This window comes from Monopterus albus, unplaced genomic scaffold (genome assembly GCF_001952655.1).
Source record: "Monopterus albus unplaced genomic scaffold, M_albus_1.0 scaffold116.1, whole genome shotgun sequence".
Classification (NCBI taxonomy): domain Eukaryota; kingdom Metazoa; phylum Chordata; class Actinopteri; order Synbranchiformes; family Synbranchidae; genus Monopterus; species Monopterus albus.
In genome coordinates this window covers 806928-831259 of record NW_018127996.1, presented here as the reverse complement: position 1 = coordinate 831259, position 24332 = coordinate 806928, and the positions used below count along the sequence as shown (strand labels likewise).

The 24332-nt window shown below is 41.1% G+C and overlaps 3 protein-coding genes across 6 annotated transcripts in view; all 3 read right to left on the bottom strand.

The window, feature by feature from the left end:
* Positions 1–2673: 2673 nt before the first annotated feature.
* LOC109966633 (cell surface glycoprotein 1-like) lies at positions 2674–10614 on the bottom strand. Of its 3 annotated transcripts, none has more exons than XM_020611597.1 (4): positions 10266–10614; positions 5900–6883; positions 4022–4069; positions 2674–3858 (listed from the first exon to the last, which is right to left on the bottom strand). In XM_020611597.1, exons 1-3 carry the CDS (start codon positions 10351–10353, stop codon positions 4026–4028), a joined length of 1116 nt encoding a protein of 371 aa, XP_020467253.1. In that variant the 5' UTR covers positions 10354–10614; the 3' UTR covers positions 2674–3858; positions 4022–4025. The 3 variants fall into 3 exon arrangements, with proteins under 3 accessions (XP_020467253.1, XP_020467254.1, XP_020467255.1); XM_020611598.1 differs by having other exon boundaries at positions 4022–4066; XM_020611599.1 differs by having other exon boundaries at positions 5900–6880.
* Positions 10615–10877: 263 nt separating this feature from the next.
* Positions 10878–21571, bottom strand: LOC109966654 (matrilin-2). 2 transcript variants are annotated; one of them, XM_020611673.1, is made up of 13 exons: positions 21329–21571; positions 19841–19993; positions 19142–19714; positions 18904–19026; positions 18504–18626; positions 18053–18175; positions 16734–16856; positions 15177–15299; positions 14597–14719; positions 14104–14514; positions 13825–13977; positions 12882–12974; positions 10878–11127 (listed from the first exon to the last, which is right to left on the bottom strand). In XM_020611673.1, exons 2-13 carry the CDS (start codon positions 19965–19967, stop codon positions 11072–11074), a joined length of 2151 nt encoding a protein of 716 aa, XP_020467329.1. In that variant the 5' UTR covers positions 19968–19993; positions 21329–21571; the 3' UTR covers positions 10878–11071. The 2 variants fall into 2 exon arrangements, with proteins under 2 accessions (XP_020467329.1, XP_020467330.1); XM_020611674.1 differs by having other exon boundaries at positions 13825–13968.
* Positions 21572–22284: 713 nt separating this feature from the next.
* Positions 22285–24332, bottom strand: part of LOC109966628 (lysosomal-associated transmembrane protein 4B-like) — an 8040-nt gene continuing 5992 nt past the window's right edge. The window contains exon 7 of the mRNA XM_020611591.1: positions 22285–23032. Within this exon, the coding sequence (XP_020467247.1) occupies positions 22952–23032 (81 nt within the window). The 3' untranslated portion in view covers positions 22285–22951. The remainder of the gene's footprint in view (positions 23033–24332) is intronic.

Here is a 24332-nt window from a genome sequence, read left to right as displayed (position 1 = left end):
CAAACTCGCTGTCCTATGGCAGAGACGTGCCTGTGCAGTCAGGCGAGCAGCCTGTTTAATGAACAGTTTTACAGCCCCATCTGCTGGTGGGGCCTCGTCATAGGACCCAAACAAACCCATTTGACCCATTTTTTGAGTCCGACATACAAATCATTCTGTTTCACTACAATGTTGGTTTAAATTCTGTGTGCCAAGCCATTTGTTCAACAATTGATACAAGATAGCACCCAATGTGCCTGATTTGCAATTTTTCCAGTCCTGAATCACATCACAGTCAGCCATCATGAAAAATTAATATGCCACACGTGACGCTGTCCTTTATGAGAGACTCTTGGCCCAGTGGAAACTGATCAGAGTGTGAAGCTTCTATAGAAGGCTAAGCTCTTCTGCGCACAATTTCTGGGGGTTCATTCCCAATCAATTTGTCCATTTTATCTCAACAGGACAAGCAGTCACCCTAACTGATGCAATTTTTCCCACTAATCCTATTTCTCACCCGGAATTTTACACTGCTGTACAAGGCACGTTCACTCCACAACAAATTCTCACAATGAACCTATTGTCCAGCGTGATACACTTGTGGAAAAACGTTTTAATTAGCCTTTTGTACAGTTATCCCACCCACACATTGAGACCAGCAATTTTCCCTGTGCCTGTTATCATGTGTGTGTGTATCAGAGAGTCATTTGTTTGGTTGAGAGGAGTCTCTGCCTCTGCTCCAGCCAGAGGGAAATTAAAAAGGAAATGGGAAAATAAAGGAGACAACTGCTATTATTGTTGAGATGAGTCTCTGCTTCTGCTCCAGCCGGAGGGAAATTAAAAAGGAAATGGGAAAATTGAGGAGACAACTGCTACCACGTAGCAGAAATCCACTTATAAAACATGAATTTTATGTCCCTTATTGGTATCAAATTCTGTGATCAACGACACTCATTTACTCCCCTCAAATGAAACTGTGCTTTTTTTAACTGTACATGTGACAATGAACAAACCAGCACAGCATTCAAAAACAGAAAAAAAAGTGTTTCATTAACCTTACTGTTTTGGATCCAATTTAGAACATTAAGAGTGGGCAGCCCACACATCAGCCTTAATTTAGAATTAATTCAATGTGCGGAGTTTATGTATAAACCAAGGTTCCGCTTACCTATAGTTTCTGGCCGGCCAGTTGATGTATGGGACTGCGCACTACTCCGTAAAATTCCCTCAGACTGATGTCAGAGACTGGTAGATGGCTACAAGAACCGTCTCACTGCAGTTATTTCAGCCAAAGGAGGTAACACTAGCTATTAGGGGCTAGGGTGTGCTATCTTTTTCCTCAGAATAGGCATTTTTGTAGAATTACATTTGTTACATTTATCGGTTATTGTCATTAAACTTTCACAAGTTTTGTAAATGTCGGACCGCATCGCGCTGTTATGCTCGTCCTGTTTACCATTGAAAACCTTGATGTCATCAACTTCCTTCTGTGTAAACTTTAGACTTGTTTTTTATGTCCTGCATTTCTCTAGCCAGAGAATCCAGTCTGAGATTAGTTGAGTCCATAATGACTTTGACGAAACTCTTGAAATTATCCTGTTGCTGATTCAGCAACGCTGTGTACATTTCCTTTTGCTGCTGCAGTAACTCCATTACCTGCGCTAGTGAAACATATTCCTCATCAGCTTTTGGTTCTCATCTTGCCGTCTTTGGTGGCATTGTTGCAAAAAATGCCACCAAGCTTCTACCGTCACACAAATCAATACGAAATTATTCCCTCTTTCTTGGTGTAAATACGAAAAAAAAAAAACAAGCATAACGGTTACCGTCAACAAACACGTCAGCCTTTTGCAAAATATGAATTCATTTTAAATGACACGGTTGGCTTGGCCACGTTTTGTGCACATAATGTCATTACTTATTTGAATACCAGGTATTAGGTTTTTCACTAGAGGTCATGTGAGAATGTTTTTAGCTACACACCACTTAATCAACAGACACACACACACATTGATTTGCTTCATGTTTTGACTACTGCTATGGCCAGCTGCAAAGCTGGTAACAGAGACGTCTCGGTTGACGTTTCTGTGTAGTATGGGGCTAGCCCAACCGAGGGGATATAATGTATAGGCCTGGTGAGTTCAGGGTCTTTCATCTTACATCTGCCTGCGTGCAGTATGGAGGTGCAAGATACCTGAGCGTGTAATGTTAATTTTACCTGTGATCCTTTGAATAAATCAGCACTGCTTTGAAGTTACTTGGACTGTCTCGTCTCTCAGAGTTAGCAATGGTAACAAGAACCACAGTCCTTCACAGGGAATACTATCCCAGTTCCTGGGACTATGCACAACAACAACAAAAAAATCACAGTTTGTTAGATAGACATGTGGTCTAACTTCTAAAATGACTCTGCCTCTATCAATTACATTCACATTTCACCTTTAAAAGTTGTGGATCTACAGGCCATAGCCTATGCTAAACTAATATTTTAAAGGTCAGTCCTTTACCTTTGGATAATGTAGTTGGCCAGCTAACACTCTGCACTCTATTCTGCTGTAAGCATCAGTCACTTAAAGCAGGCTGCTTTTATGCACATACCTTTAAGTATAAAACATGTTGGGGTATCAGAAGCACAGCAGTGACATACATTACAATACAGTCCCACTTACAAAAAATACACACATATTAGTTAGTAAATCTTTATTCTGTACACTAAAAGGTTAGCTTAATCATAGACAAAGCTCAGAGAGTGAATGTACTACCGAGAAACAAACAAAATAGATATCAAAACAAAATGTGGCTCCCACACTGTCCATCGTCCATCCATCCATTATCTATACTATTTATCCTGACGAGAGCCACGGGGGCCTGGAGCCTATCCCAGCTGACATTGGGCAAGAGGCGGGGTTCACCCTGTACAGGTTGCCAGTATTGTCCATCATATCATGTGCAATCAAAAGTATTTTTTCACTTTGACTCATTTAAAAAAAAAACATGTAAAACTACTGAAAATTGAAATGCCCTGCCCACTATATGTGGAATATAATGCACTCAAAGCTAAACCAGTGTGCATATGGCATCAATGTTACAAGGCCTCATTAACACCCTCATTTTCAGAGATAGAATGTCATGAACATCTGTCAGCTAGAGCACAGCTGCATAAAATGAACCAGCAAGGTGACATATCAGTACTTGGATCAACTACTGTAAATCCTTGGCCTGACCACGCATCTTTTTTATATGCATCTGATTATGCATGTATTTTTTCCCTGACACAGAACAAATATGTATATTTAATTTATTTTCCCATGTAAACCAATGAAGTTATATCAAAAAGGTTTTTTAGGACAGCGTGAATTTGTCTCACTAGTGCTTATGACTGTACACTCTCTTACATAGCATCAGCATTGTCCTTCCTTTTACATTACATTACAAAGATTGCAGTTAAATAATGTGTAAACACCAAACCAAAATGTGGATTTGTACATCTACATGTAATTACATGGCAGAATTTACATTTTAAATAGCCAGAGCTTTACTGTAAGCATCATTCTCTACACTTTAATAGGCCAACTCCATTCATTGTTGGGTTGACAACATCTAAAACAAGACTATTGCACCATCTTGTCTTATATTTCCTATCCTACATGTTTTCATAGCGCTTGGAGCACAAAAGCCTTCGTGTGGCTCCAGACCCTTCAGGTCTCTGTAGAAAAACACTTCATAAGGGTTTGTATTTTCAAATACTGGGAAAATTCTGATCTTTCCTAAAAGATAAATTATTAAGGCACCTTGCATATTAGTTATCTAGTCAATACTGGAAATGAATTGTTTGTTTTATTGCTTCATCATGTTTTTCTTCCAGTTGACATCTTCCACCTGAAACAAGATAAGAGAAGAATGGGCAGTCTTGAAGCATCTGATATACAAGGCATACTGTGTTCCTATGGATGTGACAGCTCCTCTCCAGCAGTAAGTAAAGTGAGTCTGATCCTGCAGCACATACACTGGGTTTGTGTGTGAGTTATGGTTAGGCTCTTACCAAGTCAGTCCTCCTTTTTGGTTTGAAATTCGTCTGTTGCACACACTGCTGCACACACATTGAGAGACAAACAATGCATGACATTTTCACTCAGTACAAGCCACATTCAAGTCTTTCAATCTGATGACACCTTGAGCTTGTTTGACATGGCTTTGCCACAATCAAGTGAAGAGTTAACATTCCTCCTTAACTACATCTGGTTCTGCTGAACTGGTTTACTAGTGATTTACTTGCCCTCTTAACACTCACATATTCACTATACTGTATAGTAATTGGTGTGCAGGCACACAGCATACCCTCCAGATAGAAAGTCTCAAGCAACATCTTCCACACCAGAGCAGTATTCTGCATGTGCTGCCTGAAGGGGCGTCTCTGGCCTGAATGTACAGTATGTTCTCCAAGAGTCAAGTGTGACTGAGAACCCTGACTGTTGCCTTTTACACACCGCAACTGATCACTTACAATTAATATATTCAGTAAACAAATTCAATAGCCATCAGTATTCTGTGGCCATTACCTACATTTTGAAAACAGTTATACTCTGTAGTGAAAAGATCTCGTTTTGCACATCACAGCTAAATACATAAAGACTCTGCTGCTGCATGTATGTGTAATTAAATTCATCCACACTGAGTAAACCCTACAGTATATACATATGTACAAGTTACATTCTGAAATATCTCATCAGTAGGTGCTGTATAGGAGATAAAACAGATGCTGTGATATATACTGTAAGTCGGTGAAGAGAATGTTAGCTCAATCTTATAACAACTGAATTTCTCTTTAAAATAAGCCCTGAAAATGGATTTTCTTCCAAATTATGATGGAATTCAGTCACACCTGCACATTTATACTGTCTGCAGTAATGTGAAGCACCAGGGCATGACTATTCTGCGCTCATGACAGAGCACACCGAGTGAGAGATGCGTGACTGGAACTGACAACATGATCCTGCAATAATCGTTCAGTCTCACAGGTCCAACAATATCCTCTTCATTCTGTCAGCACCAGCCAATCACAGGGCTACACACAGGAGCCTATGTGAGGGATTGTTTGGTGCAAGATTGTTTGGTTAAATGGTTCACTGGGAGCTTGGTGTCTATAAACATGCATGTGTTGGATACTGGCTTAGTCACCAATGGCAGCCCCTTTGAGGGGCTGATGTTGTAAAACCCATCTTTCATGCTTTGATCAAATGCATGACAAGAAGCTGGATTGGCTGCTGATACATGTGAAGGACTACTAATTGTTTACCTGAATGTAAATAAGATCTTCTCATATAACTGTTGCTCTGTCACTAAGTGACACATCTTCCTTCTGACCTCTGTCTGCCTGTTTGCATGCTTAGTGTATAACGGATGTTTGCAGTATATTTCTCAAATATTTAAGCCACTGGCAATGTTTGACCTCCACCCAAAAGCTGTCAGTTCATGCCTAATCAAGCAGGTTGCAACAAGCAATGACGTCTAAAAGTCAGCATTAGTGTGACAGGTTTGTTAGGGAGAGAAGTCTATGTTTAATCAAGTAATTCACTGAGCAGCAAAGTCTTTCATGAACTCCCTCAAAACATACAAAACACTCCTTAACAATGGTAGCTATCATCTACATGAATCCTACTGTATTCCCACGCTTCAGTCGCTAATAGTTTTACTCTTGAAGAAATGTGACCATGGATCGTAGTTTGTGAACTGTCCAATATGAAGAAACTTATTTTTAAATGGCTAAATACAAGTCTAAATATACTTTTCAATATTTGCTGTAGGAGTAATTAAAAATGGGCCCTAAGAGTTGTTTCTTTATTTGAGCATGCCAAGAAATGATTGAAATTTTACACTAGAATAAGAAAAAGAATGTTTTTGAAGCATTAGTGTTTTATACCTTCAGATAAGGGTTCAGAGGCTGGATTAGCAGCAGGAGCTGGTGTTGAGGGTGCTTCAGTGTCCGATGGGGTGGGTTCAGCCACAGGAGCCTCTGCTCGGGTTGCACTGCCTGCTATGGACTCTGAGGTGACGGCTGCTGGTGATGCTTCTGGGACTATTTCTGCAGGGGTCCTGGAAACAGCTGTTGTGGAAGCAGGAGTCTCTGCCACCTGGAGGAGCTCAGCAGCAACAGATTCAGCTTCAGTCTCAGGATAAGACTCAGCTTGGGGCCCAGTTGTGACTGAAGTATTTGGAGACATCTCTGGAATAGTTGCTGCAGCAATTTCATTGTCTGTTACAGGCTCTGCAGCCCCTCCAGGTGCTGAGGCTTCACTTGATGCTGAAGTTTCCTCTGGTACTACAGCCTTACCTGGTGCTGATTGTGAAGTTTCACCTGGTTCTGAGGATTTGGTGTCCACATTTACAGCCCCTTCCTCAGCCACCACAGTCTCTACTCGCTCAGATACAACAGGTTCAACAGCAGGGGTTGTCTCAGCTGGCACAGCAAACACTCCCTCGTTAACCGCAGTGGCCTCTGTCTGCACTACTGCAACAGACTCAACATTGGGGGCCTCCTCTTTAGCCTCAACAAAGACTTTGACCTCAGGCATGGCCATATCCTCTAAAGTTTCTTCATCCACAGGAGGTTGTGCCTCCACCCCCACTACAGCAGCTTCGGGTTCAGAGCAGACTTCTTTTGGAGCAGCACCCGGAGCCTCTGAATCTTGCGCTTCAAAAACAGCAGGATCTGGCTGTGGTTCAGGAGCAGCCAGAAGGTCCTCCCCAGAGCCAAGGTCCTCCTGGGCCTCCAGGGCCACTAGTATGGCCTCTGAAACATCATCGGTCTCTGGTTGAAGATGACCTGGTAAGGCAGTCTGCACAGGCAGCTGCATCTGTTCCTCAATGGTTTGTGCATCTTTTGTGATGTAACCTTTTCTGACTGCTGTCAATACAGGTACAACAAAAAAAGAACCTGTATTAGGATTTTCCCCAGTCCTCAGATTTTCCTCAGTTCTTTCAGTTGCTGATCTAGAATTTGCTGGTATTTAGTGGAATCCATTCTTCCCTCCACCCGTGCAATGTTTCCTGTGCCACTGGCTGCAACACAACCCCAGAGCATGATAGATCCACCCCCATGCTTAATAGTTGGCAAGGTGTTCTTTTCATGAAATGCTGCTCCTTTTTTTCTCCAAACATGCCTTTGCTGATTGTGTCCAAAGAGTTCTATTTTAACTTCATCAGTCCACAGCACTTGTTTCCAAAACGCATCGGGCTTCTGTAGATGTCCTGTTGCATACTTCAGACGTTGGATTTTATGATGGGGACGCAGATAAGGTTTTCTTCTGCTGACTCTTCCATGAAGGCCTTGTCTGTGCAAGCATCGCTGCACAGTGGAACGGTGCACCACCACTCCTGAGTCTGCTAAATCTTCCTGCAGGTTTTTTGCAGTCAAATGGGGGTTTTGATTTGTCTTTCTGACCAGCATACGAGCAGTTCTGTCCGAGAGTTTTCTTGGTCTTCCAGATCTCATCTTGACCTCCACAGTTCCCCTGATCTGCCATCTCTTAATTACATTTCTTACTGTGGAAACTGCAAGCTGACAACGCTTTGCTATCTTCTTGTAGCCTTCTCCTGCATTGTGGGCATCAATAACTTTCATTTTCAGGGTCTTACACAGCTGCTTAGAGGAACCCATGGTTGCTGGGTGTCCACAAGTGTGTGCACAAGGTTTGAAGAGTCAAAGTATTTGTACAGCTTTGAAATTGGCATTTACCAATGACAGCTGTTGCTGTGCATCAGATCTAACGAGCTGATTAAGGTCTGATACCTTGTGAGAGACTTTGAGACTCTGGAACTCTTAGGGTGCCCAAACTTTTGCACCATGCCATAATCATGTTTTTATTTTTTATTTTTGTTCAATTTATGGCATAAGAAGTAACTATGCATCACTGTTTGCAGAAAATATTGTGCATTTTTTCCATTTCCAAGAGAAACTGTGTTAACATCTGTTCAAATAAAAAATCACCAAAATCTGTTATTTATCAAGGGGTGCCTAAACTTTTGCATAAGACTGTATGTAACCCTGACTGCATGACAACACTGAGCAACAAAAAACACTTCAGGATGATTTTTCATTTGAATGACCTGGAAATTTGGTGGGCAGTCGGAATCTCCTGAACTAGTCTAATGGCCTGAATGGTTTTGTTAACAAATTACCACATCTGTCGTTCATTGGTCAACTTCCATACAATGCACTGAACTAAGATGTTCAATCATCCAAGAATTAGGTGCTGTATTGTAGGATGCTGTGTATGTTCATGTATGCTCCTCCCTTGAATGAATACATTGCATTTATTTCTAAACTGATTTCTAAATAATAATGTGATGAAAGTTTGCTAAAATTATACAATGGTAAAATTAATGATTACACCAAACATATTTTAAACAATGCATTTTATGTGCACATGGAGCACAACATAAATTTGGATTTGTAAACCTAACTGCAGGAAAACAGTGGAAGTTCAGCTTGTTCTCATCATGGAACACAATGTGAAATAAGCAATACAGGGCACACAGAATGCATGCAGAGGAAAACCTTTCATTCCGTAGCTAAAACGATGACTTACTGAAGCCTGTCTTTGTCTAAACGCTGAAGACATGAAAGTCACTCTCACTCTCAGAGGAAATCAAATATACAGTATGTGCAAATAGGACAGATGCCTATAACTTTATCCTTATCTCCTGAGCCTTATTTGTATAACTGTGGGCGTGATCAAGCCTTGGGAGAAGCTAGACGAGGAACAATAGTGGGCTTGGATATGTTAACTCAAATGTCAGGAACTTCCATGCACATCTAGTTACAAGAATCGCAGCAGCCCAGCTCAAGCTTTGTGTCTATAATTATTTTATGGACAAATGAGTGGACATCGTTCACAAATGAGAGAAACTTGAGAGGTTCAGTTGGCTGAATGGGTGGATAGTTTGGTTGCTGCAGCTTCCTGATGTTTTTTTTCTGTCAGAAGGTGTAAAAACAACTGAGAGTGAAGGTGGAAGGGAATGTGACAGACTGGCAACTCGAATCAAAATGAGCCAGTGGGAGAACATGCAAAGTATTTAGGTGAATGCAAGAGTTTTATAATATCACATTTATTTGAACTAAGAGTGTAGAATTGTAAAGGTAAGGTGTTTATAAACTTTTTCTACAACCTTTAAATCCTGAAAGCTATTTGACTGTCTTTAAAAGATTTCCAACATGTTCTCCATCAGTCTTCTATTCTTTAAGAGACATGCACACACACCAACTTATCACACAGACTAGAAAGCTGTTGTCTGAACACTAGGCCAGAGCTGCTGTTGAAAAATCTGAATGTGTGTTTGGCCTGAGACAGAGACAACCTTTCCATAGATGGATGACTTTTGTGACAACATGATTTAGAAGCCAATTATGACAAAGATCTCTGTCAAAACAGTGGCATGGCTGGCCAGAAGCATGAGGTCGGGAGGAGGGACACGGACAGCTAGGGGCCCAGACACAGGATGGGACCAGTGGGGGCTTGGATGGCATACAGCTGGTTCTTTAAACAGACTGTATACTATATGAACTATCTCCCCACCCATTTATCCACATTCAGAGAAGCCTTCATGGGCAAAGAATACAATAGGCAAAACAAGGCAAGGCAGACAATGGCCTGACACAAACATCATACAGTGACATAGTGGAAGAAGGAAGTGCTGTGCATGGGCACAGAGGATAGGCATAAATAATACTGACTTGAACTAATCAAGTCAATGCAATCAATGCAGCCTGTATTATGCCAGGTTGTTGGAAAATTCAAGTACAGAAGCAAACAGGTTGGGTTGCAGCTCCTGCTTCAGGTTTCAAATGGATTAAACACTCCCAGCTGGCTTTCACACAGTGCCACTGTGCGAGTTTCATGCATTCCTAACGAAGTTTTTCAAAGCTAGATGAATAGGGCTGGGAATTAAACACGACCATACAAGTCAGCTCCTTCTTATGCCTCATTTCATCAGTAAATCTGGATGTCAGGCAGAAGTGACTGACTAAAAATAAATGCCAGCTACTTCTGGGTGTTGATGAGAAAGTAGCACAGCATGACAAATTCTCTCCATGAGAAAGCACAGTGTGCCAGACCTACCGGGAGCAAGAACTGGCTGAGTTAAAGTAAGTTGGGCAAACTCCTGTACATATCCTGAGAATTTAAATGTATCTTATTTCATGCTAATCGGTTCAAAACACACACACACACACACACACACACACACACACACAAGCAATCAAAGATAAATGACACTTTACTACTTACCCACTGTGTCTCCATTGCTCTCCTCTGGCTTTGTACCTGGTCTCTTCTCTTGATCAACAGTCTCTTCACTGGATGAGGAGCACCCCATGTTTCACAAAGGAAAAAAGACTTGGAAGCTATTACAGAGGCTAACACAAATCCCACTACACCCTGTTAGCAAAGACAGGGACTGTCTGGCAGTGAAAACACAGGCAGCCAAACTCTCTTTAGTAGTTCCTAAGAGAAGCAGGGCACCATTTTCTCTTTTCTGTTTGTGTCTTCATGCATGGCCTGCTGCCCTCTTGCCCCAGACAACGATCTGTTGTGAGCATGCAGCTGAGCGCTGCCAGTGCACTGTGTTCCCTGACACTGTCTCACTATTCATACTGTAGGAGGAGGCAAATGTGTGCATGCCTGGCCCTTTACAGGAGTTTCCCCTCTGGAGGAGATCCACCACCCTGTGGCCATGTGTAGGATAGCACACGTAGAACACAGATTTCTTACTAGACAAGTTAAATTGTTGTAGTTTACTGGAGTTGGTCAAGGTACAGTATGCTACAAGTTGCCTGTATGATCATCACAAAACCAAACAAACATGATCAAATGTTTATTTGTGAGATTACTGTACACAGAGTTATTTACGTGACTTGGCAATACATAAAGAATATTACAGACAAAATTACATTGTGTTGTATATAAAAGTGAATAGAGCTTCAATAGAAAGCAATGCATGTGAATATGTTTCAATGCAGGTTCTTGAACAGGATTAAAGGGTTTCTGTGAATGCTGCACTGCAGGTTAGAAGAGGCACGGATGGAGCCTGTTGTTCATTTGAGCACAAGTTGATTCTCGAGTGTCTCCAGCTTCTTTGACATGGCTTCAAGTAAGCATGTTAAGGACAAATGAAGAACACAATCTGCCAAGTTAGGACATTTCTTTGGCATGGGACTGCCTTTCCTTAAAGAGAATTGGCTATGAAATAACCAAATAAGTGTGAAAACCTTATTTCCTGACACCAGAAAATGACTCAAAAGTTTGGACAATGGGAAAGTGTGTCCACACTTTGGCGTGGTAGTGTGGACGTGCAAATTCCCAGTGCCATGTCTCTTAGTTGAATAGGCTGATGCACTGTACAGTATGTTTACCCAGACCATCTGATTTACCTCTATTTTGTCGAAAGCTGATGCTCACAGTCTTTTGTTCAACAATGACATATTGTTTCATACATCACAATGATTTATCTCCTTTTTTAAAATCTGTGTACTGATGTGTTATTACTCCTTTTCAAGAGGGATGTAACTGAATACTTATATGCAAATACATTACACAAGTACAGTTTTGTGGTACATGTACTTTACCAATATTTCCTGCTTCCTTAATTTTAAATCTACAACATTCAGCAGCAAAGTTCATCAATTTGCTGCATTTGCCAGTGATAGTCACTAGTTATGTTTCAGAAAAACTATGTGCAAAATATAATATATAGTTACTGTTACCCGACATTTTTGTCATATAATTCCTTACAAACAGTGTCATGTCAACTTTGTCTTTGTCACTAAGCCTTTTACAAATTCAGTAGCAGTTGAAATAACTATTTGATGCACAAAACGTTTAAATTATGTGTTATAAAATATTTGACCCCTGGACTAAACTCTATGTACAGTAAATAAAACTAGCTCCACTTCAACTAGTTACAACATTAAAGACAAGAACTGAGAACTAAATGTCACAGGGGCCATTTTACTATCAAACCAATAGTTTTACATTTAATCCTTTAAATATATTTTGTTGATAAAGTATTATTTCAAATGCAGAACATTTCAGTGCTTTATTAGTACTTTTATTGAACTTATCAAGGTTCATGAGGGGCTCAAAACCTAAACTCACTTGAATTCTGTTTTAAATTAAGAGCAATTACAGTTAACCATTAATATTAATGCTATATTATCCCTTCAATGTAGTATTATGCACAGTGTGTTCCTCTGACCACCATTCATGCTCATTGTCTGAACAGAGGTATGAATGTTTTCCTTTTGTATCTCTGTCAGTCATTTTAATGTGCTTATTTCTAATGCCTGCAGCTTTGCTTATGATTACAATTTATAGGAAGCTAAAAGGAGATGCATTATTTTTGTCCTGTTAAATGTGTCTGTGTTCTAGTTAAAGCAGTTTGCTTGTTAGACGTGAAACAAAACCTTTACAGTGCACCGACTTAAGTCTTTCTGACATGTGTTTGTTTCCAAACTCCCAAAACAGACACACCACTGAACAGTGTTTTAAACATGCACCAGTCTTTTTTGTCCTTTACTGGACACAATACTGGACTAATAATCCTACTGACTACTAATAATACTGTATTATTCAAGGTTTAAAAACACAGGGCGCACAACTGATAACATGAATCATTTTCGCACTTATAAGTCATCTGACCTGGAAAAGTATGTCAGAGGCAAATATCCAGACAAAGCTGTAATCACCTGCAGTCTGACTGTTTTTGTTGTTGATCTAAATCAGCTAAACAGAATCATCGTACACAGCTGTCATTCATTCACTCTTTTATCATTTATCTTCTCAATATAACCCCAAAAAATGTACTGAATGTCGATGTGGGTTTGATAGCACATCAGAAAAGGATATCATTCTGCTCCAGATTCTTCAGCGTCTCAGTGACCTGGTTTTGAAACATTATCACATTCTCACACTGACATGCCTTCTGACTGGACAGTTTGTCTGCAGGGAAACAATGAGAGATCAGAACATCTTCTCTGTGCATCATTTCTCTCTCATCTCTTTTCTAAACCTTTTGCTCAACTATTATTTTAAAAAACTGCCCTCAGCAAGGATTTGCCAAACAAAGCCAATAAAGGGCCTTCATACTCCAAAAGATGCCTCAAAGTTTTATTCTTTATCTTAAAAAACATGGCTGATAGAGAACTGTTGTTTTGGCATAACTTCTTCGGTGTAGAGAATGTACACCACAGCTCAGGCACTTGCACCCACCTGATCAGTATTATCATCTGGACTGATCACACTGGCTGATCACTGCTGGGCTGAAGTGTCTGAGCTGTGGCGTACGTTCGCTACACTGAAGACAGCAGGATCAGCTAAGCTTCAACACATCTGTATTCTCTATCTGCCATGTTTGAGGTATCATTTGGAATGTGAAGGCCCTCTTTAGATTGTTTACCCTTTACCCTTAATCATAATTGTGTGTTTATGTTTCTATGTTGTTTTATTCCTGTACTGATATTATTTATTTTAGTTCTTACCTTGCCCTTGTAAAGTACTTTGGTCAACCAGATGTTGTTTTTAAAGTGCTATATAAATACATTTTGATTTGATTTGATAAGAGCAGTAGGGATGCACCATTTTCAGGGAAGAATAATTTACTGAACATTTCCAGGGACAGCTTTAGATGAAATTGTGCAGAACAGTGAACAGAAATAACATTGAACAGAGTTATTAGTAATCTATTAATATTAGTTTAGATTTTAAACAGAAGAGTTTTTGACAGTTCTGAGGACCCTGTTTGGTGGAGCCTCTCGTTTGACAGAGTCAGAGACAGCTATGTGTGGAGTACCGTCACATATCCTGGACTTGAGCTTCTTTGCAATTTCTCCCATTTTTTCAATATGTTCAGCGTAATAAAGGTGCTTCTCCGCAGGCTCCGAGGCTATTTCTCTCAGTTCCTGTTCAATGGCTTTGCCAACACCCAAGGCATATACTGTGACCCCTGGAGGTAAAAGAAAACAGACTGCCATTAGAATACAGTTAAATTTGATTCAAATATTTAATGCAACTAACTGTCACAAGCTGGATGGCAAGGTCACGATAATTGACAGGGTGAACAAGTGTGTACCAGAGTTCTTTGCTTTATTAGCCCATTCAGAAACATCATCCTGTGATCTTCCATCGGTGAACACAATGCCAACACGTGGGGTGTTCGGCCTGGCGCCTTCTTTAACTGAAAAGCTGGACTCAAACATGTGACGCAACGCTGAGCCAGTCATAGAACCTCTCCCCATGTACTGCATCCGCCTAACAGCCTGCTTGATGTCCTCTGCTGTGGTGTACTGGCCCAGGGTGAATTCAGTGCGGACCTTGGTTGAGAACTGAAGGAGGCCAACATGTGTGCCTGTCTTGGAAATGTCCATTGTGTCCACAATGTTGTTTACAAACTGTTTGATCAGCTCAAAGTTGGCCGGGCCCAGACTCTTAGAGCCATCGATCACAAAAACCAGATCCATGACTCCATCGCCACACTCTGGTTCTGTCACAAACATAGATGTCAAGCTGCTTTATACAAATAACATTTTGAAGGCAATCTTCTATATGAAAGGTCAAGGTCATACTTCTGCAGCTCTTCCCATCTTCAGCCAACAGAAATCCTTCAAAACACCTGCAGATGTAGGAGTCAGTGGTGCTGACACACTGGTGCTCACAGCCATGGCCCACTGTCTGACACAGGTCCAGACCTTGGAGTTCAGTTGTACAGAGACAAGCATTAATTTGACTTAGATCATGGAAGTTTGCATTCTTTACTGCTGATCCTCTCTGGTCATCAACATTAACCAAATGTATTCCACAGAATAGTGGTACACACAGCATATTCCCTTAATCTGAGGTGAGGGGACTTTTGTGTGAACTGGGATTAAGGCTGTTTTAAAAATTAAAATTATGTAACATGCAAATGCTGGAATAGAGGCAGGACCAGTCATAAGCAACATTTAAGAACATGATCTAAGATTATGTTCTTTGCCTCATACAAACATGTCTTCTTTAGATGAACTGTTTGGTCAAGGTCAGTCTAAAATTTGTTTTACAAAATAAAGTGATTTTACTCTGTAGTATCCCATCTTATTTCAATATAAATGGAATATTCATTATTTCCTTTGTGGAGTGTATTATCTATTTATAAACACTCAGACTCACTCTGACATGTTTTGCCATCAGGTCGGAGTGTGTATCCCATTCTGCATTTACACACACATGACTCTTCGGTGCTCATAGAGTCCTGTTCACATCCGTGTTTCCCATCAACACAGTGATCAGTCTCTGCAGGGAACAGTCAGATCAGCATGCAAATATTGATAAAATAACTCACTGCCTCTAATGACAGTCTTTTGTACATAAATCTCATTTGCTGGCCAATAACTCATTCCCCACACAGGAAGACTGCAACAATGCAACTGGACAGGTCAGCAAAAGTTATAGAACAAAAACTGTGCACATGCACTAATACTTCATACACCAAAGGCAGTCACCAAACACAATAAGCATAAAAACTGTGCTTAGTTATTGAATAAAAAAAAATAAGTCGACTAAAACAGGCTGTCAGAAAATAAGGAACGAAATCAAAAAGACAGTTCTTAAGTAGTTCTTAGGCAACCTGCAACACAGTAGGGGTAGCACTGGAGGACAGTCAGAACAGACAGAAAACAGGTCCAGTGAACAGATGGTTGAAAATACACTACAGCTTGGCAAATGGCAAGCGCAAGGCCGCCAGAGAGTCAGGGCATAGATCAGACACAAGGCGGTATATGTAGTTTGGAGACAAACAGTAAGTGAGCTGAATCAGCCACTGATTGGCAGTAGAGAAGCTTGGAAGAGTGGAGTGGTGGAAACCAGGAAGTTCCTTTCAAAATAAGAGTCTCCAGCAGGACATCGGGGCGGAATATGACAATCGTATATTCTATGATTATGAACAGATGTGTTGGGTTTGTCTGTCTATGGACGGGGTTCAAGCCGTTGTTCTATCAAGTCAAAACTTCAGTCCAAAGCAATGTATTTCAAAGGCCATCAACCTACCAAAGACCCCAGATGGTGACGCCTAATGATTTCCTGTTGTATCATCATTTGATATATATAGTCTAATGGGTAGATTACTGAGCACAGTCACTGTAAGTTGCAGATGATGAGCTCCTCCAGATGTCATTGTCAGTGAGAACAGAGGAAACCTAACTTCACACAACTAAATATTCATGCACAGCATGCACACTCATTCATTCATTCATTCATTCATTCATCTTCTATGTCGCTCAGTCCCAAACAGGGTCATGGGGGGGCTGGAGCCAATCCCAGCCAGCAATCGGGCGAAGGCAGGGTACACCCTGGACAGGTCACCAGTCCATCGCAGGGCCAACACGCAGACAAACAACCACTCACACGCACACATTCACTCCTACGGGCAATGTAGAGACCAGCATGCACATGTACATGAAAAACAAAAAGTCTTTACAAGAGTCATAAAGTACTCAGGTTTCTTCTTACACTTGTTAACACTTGCATTAATGTTGCTCCACTTTAGAAACAAACTATAGAAATCCTCCATGCAGAATGGATAAAGTAGATAGAAATATACACAGCCTTACAAATGTTTTAAATTAATAACACATTGTTTCAAGAGTTGGTTTGATCTACAAGTGTAAAGACAACTTGGATTTTTTTTTAAATAGCAGCAAGCAAGTAGAAAAAACATGCAATGCTTACTTTTGCAGGTTTTCCCATCAGGTCTGAGTGTGTAGCCTTTTCTGCATTTACACACACAGGAGTCTTCGGTGTTCATAAAATCCTGTTCACACCCATGGGTGCCATCAGCACAGTGATCAATCTCTGGACGACATCAGAGGAAAAACAGAAAAGAGCTTTGTCATCACTTTGCCACTCACTGTCTGTAGCAGCTTAAGATGGTCAGACTTCATTTCATGACTGTTCTAAGCAGTTTTCAGTTAGAAAAGCATGCACGTGTGTGACACCTTGTCTTAATCTGTTCCTCTGGTCAGCTGTTGCTGTAATGAGACTGTATTTACAAAAGCTTTTAAGAATTTACTGGTGCAGGTCTTATCATCCAGACTGAGGATGTAGCTTTTCTTACATCTGCAGGTGTGGAACACTAACACAGTCATTCTCACAGCCATGGCTCCCCAGGTCATGGTAGGACTGTTTTTTGTATAAACAGGGGCTTTTAGATTAACACATGCTTGGTATAACATTAGCATAAATATAATCTTTAATATATTTATCCTTCTCTTAATCAAAGGACTTCAAGGACTCTGGTGAAGTTGCAGAGCTCTGAACACAAAACAGGAAAGATCACATAATCATTCTTGGTTTGATTCAGTAACACACTGACACCATGGAAACACCTTTACATTTCACAAGCTACTCTAATAATTGCAAAAGCACACATTCTTCAGGAAATCTCGCCCACTCCATTCTGTTAATATCCACCAGAAGAACTAAATGGACATTTTCTTACAGTGGGTGGAGGGATGTCGCTGGCAGGAGGAACACTGGTGCATGACTGGAGGGCCATCAAACACACACATATGCTGTATGTTGCACAAAGGTACTCCCATTAGGAGTTTATAATACTGCATCAAAACCTTTCTAAAAAGATTATTGTAAATGTTTGTATACTTAGTATTCATGATGATCTAAGTCACATTACTGGATGATGACACCAATAGAGGCGAGATATAAAGCTGAAGACCAGTCCAATGCATTTTCTTTTGATGGACTCCCACTGGTCTACACCTCACTGTGTGTGCTGTCCAAATTGAAATTTTTCATCTGAACTAGTTCAAGGGATAAATTCAGTGAGCTAGGAAAAAGATGGAAATCTCATGCCTATGCAATTGGGTAACATACAGTAGTGTAGTTGTTAGGGTTGTTAAAGTTATTGCCTTAGAGACAATTACTGTATATTAAAATGCAGTCTGCAGTAAAAGCCAGAGGAAATAAAGAAAGGCCATTAGTGATGAAGAAGAAAACAAGGCACTCCTGATAAGTAAGAAATGTATGTTTACTGTTGCATGTCTTGTGGTCTTTGTTGAGTTGATACCCTGGCCAGCAGCGACACTCGAAGCCATCAGGCAGGCTGGCGCAGATGTGTTCACAGCCATGATCCACAACAGCACACATATCCTCAGCTGCAGAATGACAACATGAAGAGAAATCCCACTGTCATCTACCGAGAAGTCTGCAGAATTAAACCTGTAGCTCAGGTAAAACAAGCTGCAAACACAAACTGATATATCATTTATCACATGTTAAACTGATATGGCTACAGGACAAATATCCAGCAGATACAAAGCAGCTTTAGTGGAATGGGTACAATAGAGATAAATGTTTACAGCATTGCACATGCTGTGAATTAATAAATCTTTATCATCTCAACAGCTGGTAGGTCTACAGGTATAAAGATAGTTTCTTTTTTAAAATAACAGCAAGTATGTAGACAAAAGATTTAATGCTTACGCTTGCAGGTTTTCCCATCAGGTCTGAGTGTGTAGCCTTTTCTGCATTTACAGACACAGGAGTCTTTAGTGTTCGTAAACTCCTGCTCACACCCATGGGTGCCATCAGCACAGTGATCAATCTCTGGGTTACATTAGATGAAAAACAGAAAAGAGCTTTGTCAACACTTTGCCACTCACTGTGTCCACTGGATGAACGTAAGGGCATTTTGGTAGGTTAACCAACTAATTCCTAACAGTGTCTACTGTTTGGTGCTGGCCTGCTGCTGGCAAAAGTGGAGTTGATGAGGGCTGTGAGAGTGAAACAAAGCACAAAATTCTGGACAAAAAAAAGACCCAAAGGATGTTAAAACGCTCTGCAAATTTGATGGGAGGTGACTAATTCTCTGTGGGTTTGTCACCTTTGCATGTCTTGCCATCAGGGTTGAGGGTGAAGCCTTCCCAGCACTTGCACCTGTACGAGGCAGGGCTGCTGACACATATATGATGACACTGATGGTCCACAACTGCACACATCTCTGAACCTAATGCATGCAGGGACATACACCGACATACAGACTCAAAGAAATAGCAACACACATGCCGGTGTTAATGAGGAGGAACAACAGAATAAAAAGAGAAGTAGATGTGATTGAACACCTCCACACAGTTTGGACTGGAACACAGAGACGAGGGTTTCTATCTGGCTGAAGCTGGCCACCAGGTGCACATGCTCAGAGTGTGGCTCGCTCCCTATGGCCTTCAGAATGTTCATATCTACTCTGCCCACTCCAATAGCAAAGATCTGGATGCCGGCCTGCCTCGCCTGAGCAGCAACCTCCTCCACCGTGTCCTGAGGCCTTCCATCCGTCACAATCATAGCAATTCGTGGGATGTGCAGGTTTGCCGGTCTTGCTCCCTCTTCCTCAGTGAAGGCAGTCTCCATGGTGTACTGGATGGCAAGCCCAGTCATGGTCCCTGTGGCGAGGTGCTTCATGCTCCTCACTGCCTGCTCCACTTCAACGTTATTAGTGTAGGTGTTGAGGGAGAACTCGGGCTGGACCACGCTGCCGTACTGGAGGAGACCAACTCGTGTAGCATCAGGGCCAATTTCAAGGAACTGAAGCAGGTTCATGATGAAAGTCTTGACCTTCTCGTAGTCGTGGGGACGGATGCTTCTAGAGCTGTCAATGACAAACACGAAATCCAGTGGGACAGCTTTGCAAGGGTTCTCTGTGATTAAAGACATGGAGGTAGGTTGTTAAGTCAAAATGTAACTCTTTGACTTTGTATCTTAGACAGAAATAGGCAAAGTGCAGCTGACAAAACACACCTTCTGGTCACCAACTAATCTCTTACCCCCTGCTCTGGTTTGGACAGCAGTCTCATTTTGCCTCTTGGCTGCGCTAGGTCTGGGACGGCGTCTGTCCAGCCGCACTGCATTACAGCACAGCAGGCAGAAGAGGCCGAGGGCCAGGGACCTCATCCTGACAAGAGGTGCCAACTGTAGTGCTTATAGAGACATAATGGTACAAAGACAAGAGCTGGTAGAAACATTCCCACAGTCTAGTGGTAGCAGAGTACACTCCTGCATGGACAAGTACAAAGCAACAAGGCAGGAAGGAAACTAAAAAAAAAAAAAAAAATTTAAAAGATTTGAAAAAATAAAATAAATGTTATTTAATTAAGAAAATGTGTTATTTTTATAATATTTTATCCTGGATATTTACTTATTAATTTATACAGAATTCCACTTTAAATTATGTTTCTGAAAAAGTGTGGGCAACACAGGAGGGTCATGTTTTCCCATCAGCCATCATATGATGTCAACAAAACTTCCATATGAGCGAGTTTCTGGATGATTTGCTGCACAGGTGCTTTGACATGATTTAAGGGAGGCTGAGCAGCACCACATATCATTTCCTTATCCAGTCCCCAGGAGAGCCATTCACTGGCTGTCATATTCAGAGCGGAGGACTCGCTGCCATCTGAAGTGATCAGTGCATAAAATAACAAAAAGATCCACATCCAAAAACAGAGTGACGTGGCACAGGAGGAACCTCTGTTCTGAGGCAGCATGTAAACTTCCAGAATTTGCGATTTCTAAATGGAGTTCTGAAGAGCTCATTTCCTGCAGCTCTGTCTGTTCACAGCTCTGGTACGGTCCCACCCTGCAAGGGCCACATATCCATGTTGCACCCTACACAGAGCTGCTGACCTCTGATCTCACATCTGTTTGATGTCTCTGCCACAGGTCTGACAGTGTTTTCTTCACTAACAGTCACTGTAACAACCACGTAGCGCCGTGGTATCTTTACTTTGCTCTACTCTGTCCTTTACTGATGTGTCATCAGATTAACAAATTCATATGCATACAATGTTAAAAAACACTTCCAAAATAACAAAGAATGGTTATGAAAAACAGCTGATACCCCACCTGGAAAGAAAGCATCAATACATTTTTTTAAATAGATATGAGTAATTACAGATGTCAGTTTTGTGTGTGACTGAAATGGCTCGTTTCCATCACAGAACAACCCCTCTGACATTTTCTCATGAATTAAAGCCAAGGTAGTGTGTTTACTAGGAAATACAAAAACACCATGTATCTGACAGTGTCACATGGGACATGATCTCTGTTTTGCACATTCACTTTGATGGCTTTTCATGATGCTGATTTAAGTCATTTCCTAACCCAGTAAATACAACACAGGTGACAGCTAGTGATTCCTTTTCTTACCATGTTTACCATGTAAAGAAAATTTGTTCTTTTAAATGAAAATAGTGCAAATATGCAAGTAGTGTGAAGTGCAGAGATTCATCTGAAAAACAATTCAAGCTACTTACTTTGTCAAAACCAGTTTCTCAATCCCCACAAACGAAGTCTCTCAGGAATCCTAACACCAGGTTCCAGCAGTAAAGATGTGTCAGTCCAGTAGCTCCACACTGTAAACATCCATATGTCCCAGCCCAGTCTTGTTGCATCTGTGCAGGCTCTTTCGTTGCTCTGCCCCTTATTTCTTTCACTCTCTGTTTCTCCATTTACTCCCCCTCTGATTTCAACCAACGGGACACCTCTTGTTCAGCTCAGTCTGCTGGCAAAACAGCAACTTTGTGGATTTCAATCACTTTCAGATACTTTTACTGACTGAACCGTTTAATTCTACACATTCAGAGCCCTAAATATTTAATATTAAAATGTAAGTGATGTGGGTGAGTCCTAAACCTTGCTCAGTAATACTGCTAAGTAATATACCTGAAATTGTCCCTGAGACACAAACTTACTTTTGAGTTCACGCAAGCTCGACCTCTAAAATAAAACACAAACATTTGTCAGTGAATTAGATTTTAATAAACAAATGTTACATCTTTAATTTCCATACAGCAGCAGTCCTCAGGTTTGACTTTTATATCCTTGCAAAACATGTTGTGTCCAGGGAACAGCTGGCTAATAACCACATCTGGTGAAACAGACTCGTGCACACAGACCAGAAGCTCCTATTAGCTTAATAGAAAAACCACAACCGGGGTCCATATTTATTGAGCTCCTCAATGTAGAGAGGCCCAATCTAACCATCACCCCAGGTTCCCTCTTGCAAATCATTCAGTGATTTTAAGGAGCAAGCTGATTCCAGATCAGCGCTACTTCAGTGCTGTCAAAACAGATAAATAGTAGGCAGACATGAGTCATCAATCAGCACAAACACACAGTTACTTTTAAAAGTTATATGAGTCAGACAGCACAACCCAACACTGCTGATTTTTATAACACAATACAATTCTGTCTGCAGCTGAGCAACAAGGCAGGAAGGTGTGATGTGTTCTGCACTACTGCTCTTTGATTATGTCAGAACACAGGCAGATGCTTTTCCTTGGGAAAACTTCCAGTCAAGGTGGCGCTTCACACACGAGTCTATAAAACGCACCCCCATCAGCAAGAACGTTCTGAATAAAGGCAATCCAACTGTGACCACAAATGCAGATGAGACAAACAGGGACACCTGACGACTCTTCACTCAGTCCTGTGAGCAATACCGTCGTCGGTTTTGTGCATAAAAGTTCATTATGCATATCAAAGTCACAATTCACAAATACACACAGAGCATAAATAGAATTAATACAAATATATATAATCTATCATCTATCAAAGTTTCTAGTGCTTCCATAGGCAGATTCAGATAAAAGTGCCCATCATTTCTGGAATTACACTAACAGACGGAAACGATTCATGGAAGTCACACTAAAAATATGAATTCACCAATAAATAACAGGAAGGGATGGGGAGGTCATGGTGGTGGTAGTAGTGTGCACAAGCACAAATGTGTGTGTGAGAGACGTGGCAGTGTGTGCATGGGTGTACTGTAATGTGTGTGGATCTACGATATCCATAATTTGACTGTATACTGGAAAGGTAGTGCAGTGCATACATTTTTCTGGGGCTTTATTAACAGCAGGATCCTGGGACTGTTTTCATGCTGTAGCAGTGAAGGGCAGTGGAGGAGCCTGCTTCGGAGGGACACTGACGCTGTCATCATATGGAGGTAGAAGCACCTACACATGAAGAGGGGAGAAGAGATAAAACAGCTTCTGACTAGTGTCAGCTGGTCTTTCACTAGACTTTGCAAACAAATGGGTATAACCCAAAATAAAAAGCATCAAAATCATAGCGCAGTATTATGATAGTTCTGCCGGTGTCTGAGCCTGTTTTTGTAAATGTTGCACAATATTACAACCAGATTGTGTGCCGCTCAATACAGAAGGGTTCAACTGTAAGAATGGCATTTGGATTAAGTGAAGTATATGTAAGCCCAGAGAGAAGAAATGGCTTCAACCAAACAGGATTTTGCACCTGAAGTGTGAGACACAAGACAGCTTCAATTGTATGTCACATGTCGAGCAAGGGGGAAGAAACAAACTAGTGGAGAGGAAGCACTCTGAAAAGCTGATGCTGTCTGACTTTGTTGTTGGAAAACATGGAGAGAATATCCTGAATAATGCGGGTGTTGAATAAGACATAGGACAGTATGCACCGGCATCATTTAGTTTATACTGGACAGATGTTTCTCCTCAGTGTCTTGTTAAGTCCCACCATGAAGAAACAAAATGATAAACTGACAGCATACTTTGAAAGGAACCGGAAGGTTACACTCCCAAAAGCAGAATTTGTTTCTGTGAAAAATGTTATTCACTGTTCGTCTTCCTATTTTCCTCAGGTTTTCCATGCTAAACCTGTACATGTCTTTACAAGCCTTTCATTCTTCAAATGTGTATACGAGCTTCCTGGCTGCCCAGCTCTTTCCCAGGCTTCCAGCGTCACCAAAGAAGCACAGTGATGTTGTGTGGTGCCAGAACAGTTTAGGGTTGACTGGCATTTCATAACTTCATGTTGCTCCTGTAATACCAGATAAAGCACCTGACTGTGTGGGGCTGAGTGACTTTTCTGTATTGTGGGAATTTGGTTCATATGTTATGCATTAATGGAACTTTTATTTAACCACTGAATGCACAGACCTACCTGTGGCTTAACTGAACATGCCTCTCTGTAATGGGAGAAGCACAGCTTCAAAGATGAGGCTAATGTTAGGAAATGAAGGGGCATTTTTCACTAATGATGACAGTGAGTTGGAGAGTGGCCTCCTGTTTAGTTCAAATACTTTATGCACCAGGAGCCTATGAACCTTGCTTATACGCACAAAACACATAAAGTCACACGACGTATAGCATTGTAAAGTGTAGTGGGTCAGTTCAAACTGTGTGGAATGTTCCACACTTCAGAAGAGTCTTAAGCTGCCGAGCTGAGGAGAGCACTTTTCTCAGTATATCTGTGAAGCCCAACACAGGGCAAGGAGAC

Bases quoted from the DNA above. Each gene is read 5' to 3' on its own strand.
- LOC109966654 (XM_020611673.1), bottom strand. From the start codon at position 19,967: ATGAGGTCCCTGGCCCTCGGCCTCTTCTGCCTGCTGTGCTGTAATGCA. The intron at 18,176-18,503 runs GTAAGCATTAAA...GTCATTCTGCAG, and splicing joins TGATGGGAAAACCTGCAAGC to CTGAGGATATGTGTGCTGTT. The intron at 16,857-18,052 runs GTAAACATACAT...GATGTCGTCCAG, and splicing joins AGACCACAAGACATGCAACA to AGATTGATCACTGTGCTGAT.
- LOC109966633 (XM_020611597.1), bottom strand. From the start codon at position 10,353: ATGGGGTGCTCCTCATCCAGTGAAGAGACTGTTGATCAAGAGAAGAGA. The intron at 6,884-10,265 runs GTAAGTAGTAAA...CTGTATTGACAG, and splicing joins GAGCAATGGAGACACAGTGG to CAGTCAGAAAAGGTTACATC. The intron at 4,070-5,899 runs GTATAAAACACT...ATGTGTGTGCAG, and splicing joins CTCTGAACCCTTATCTGAAG to CAGTGTGTGCAACAGACGAA.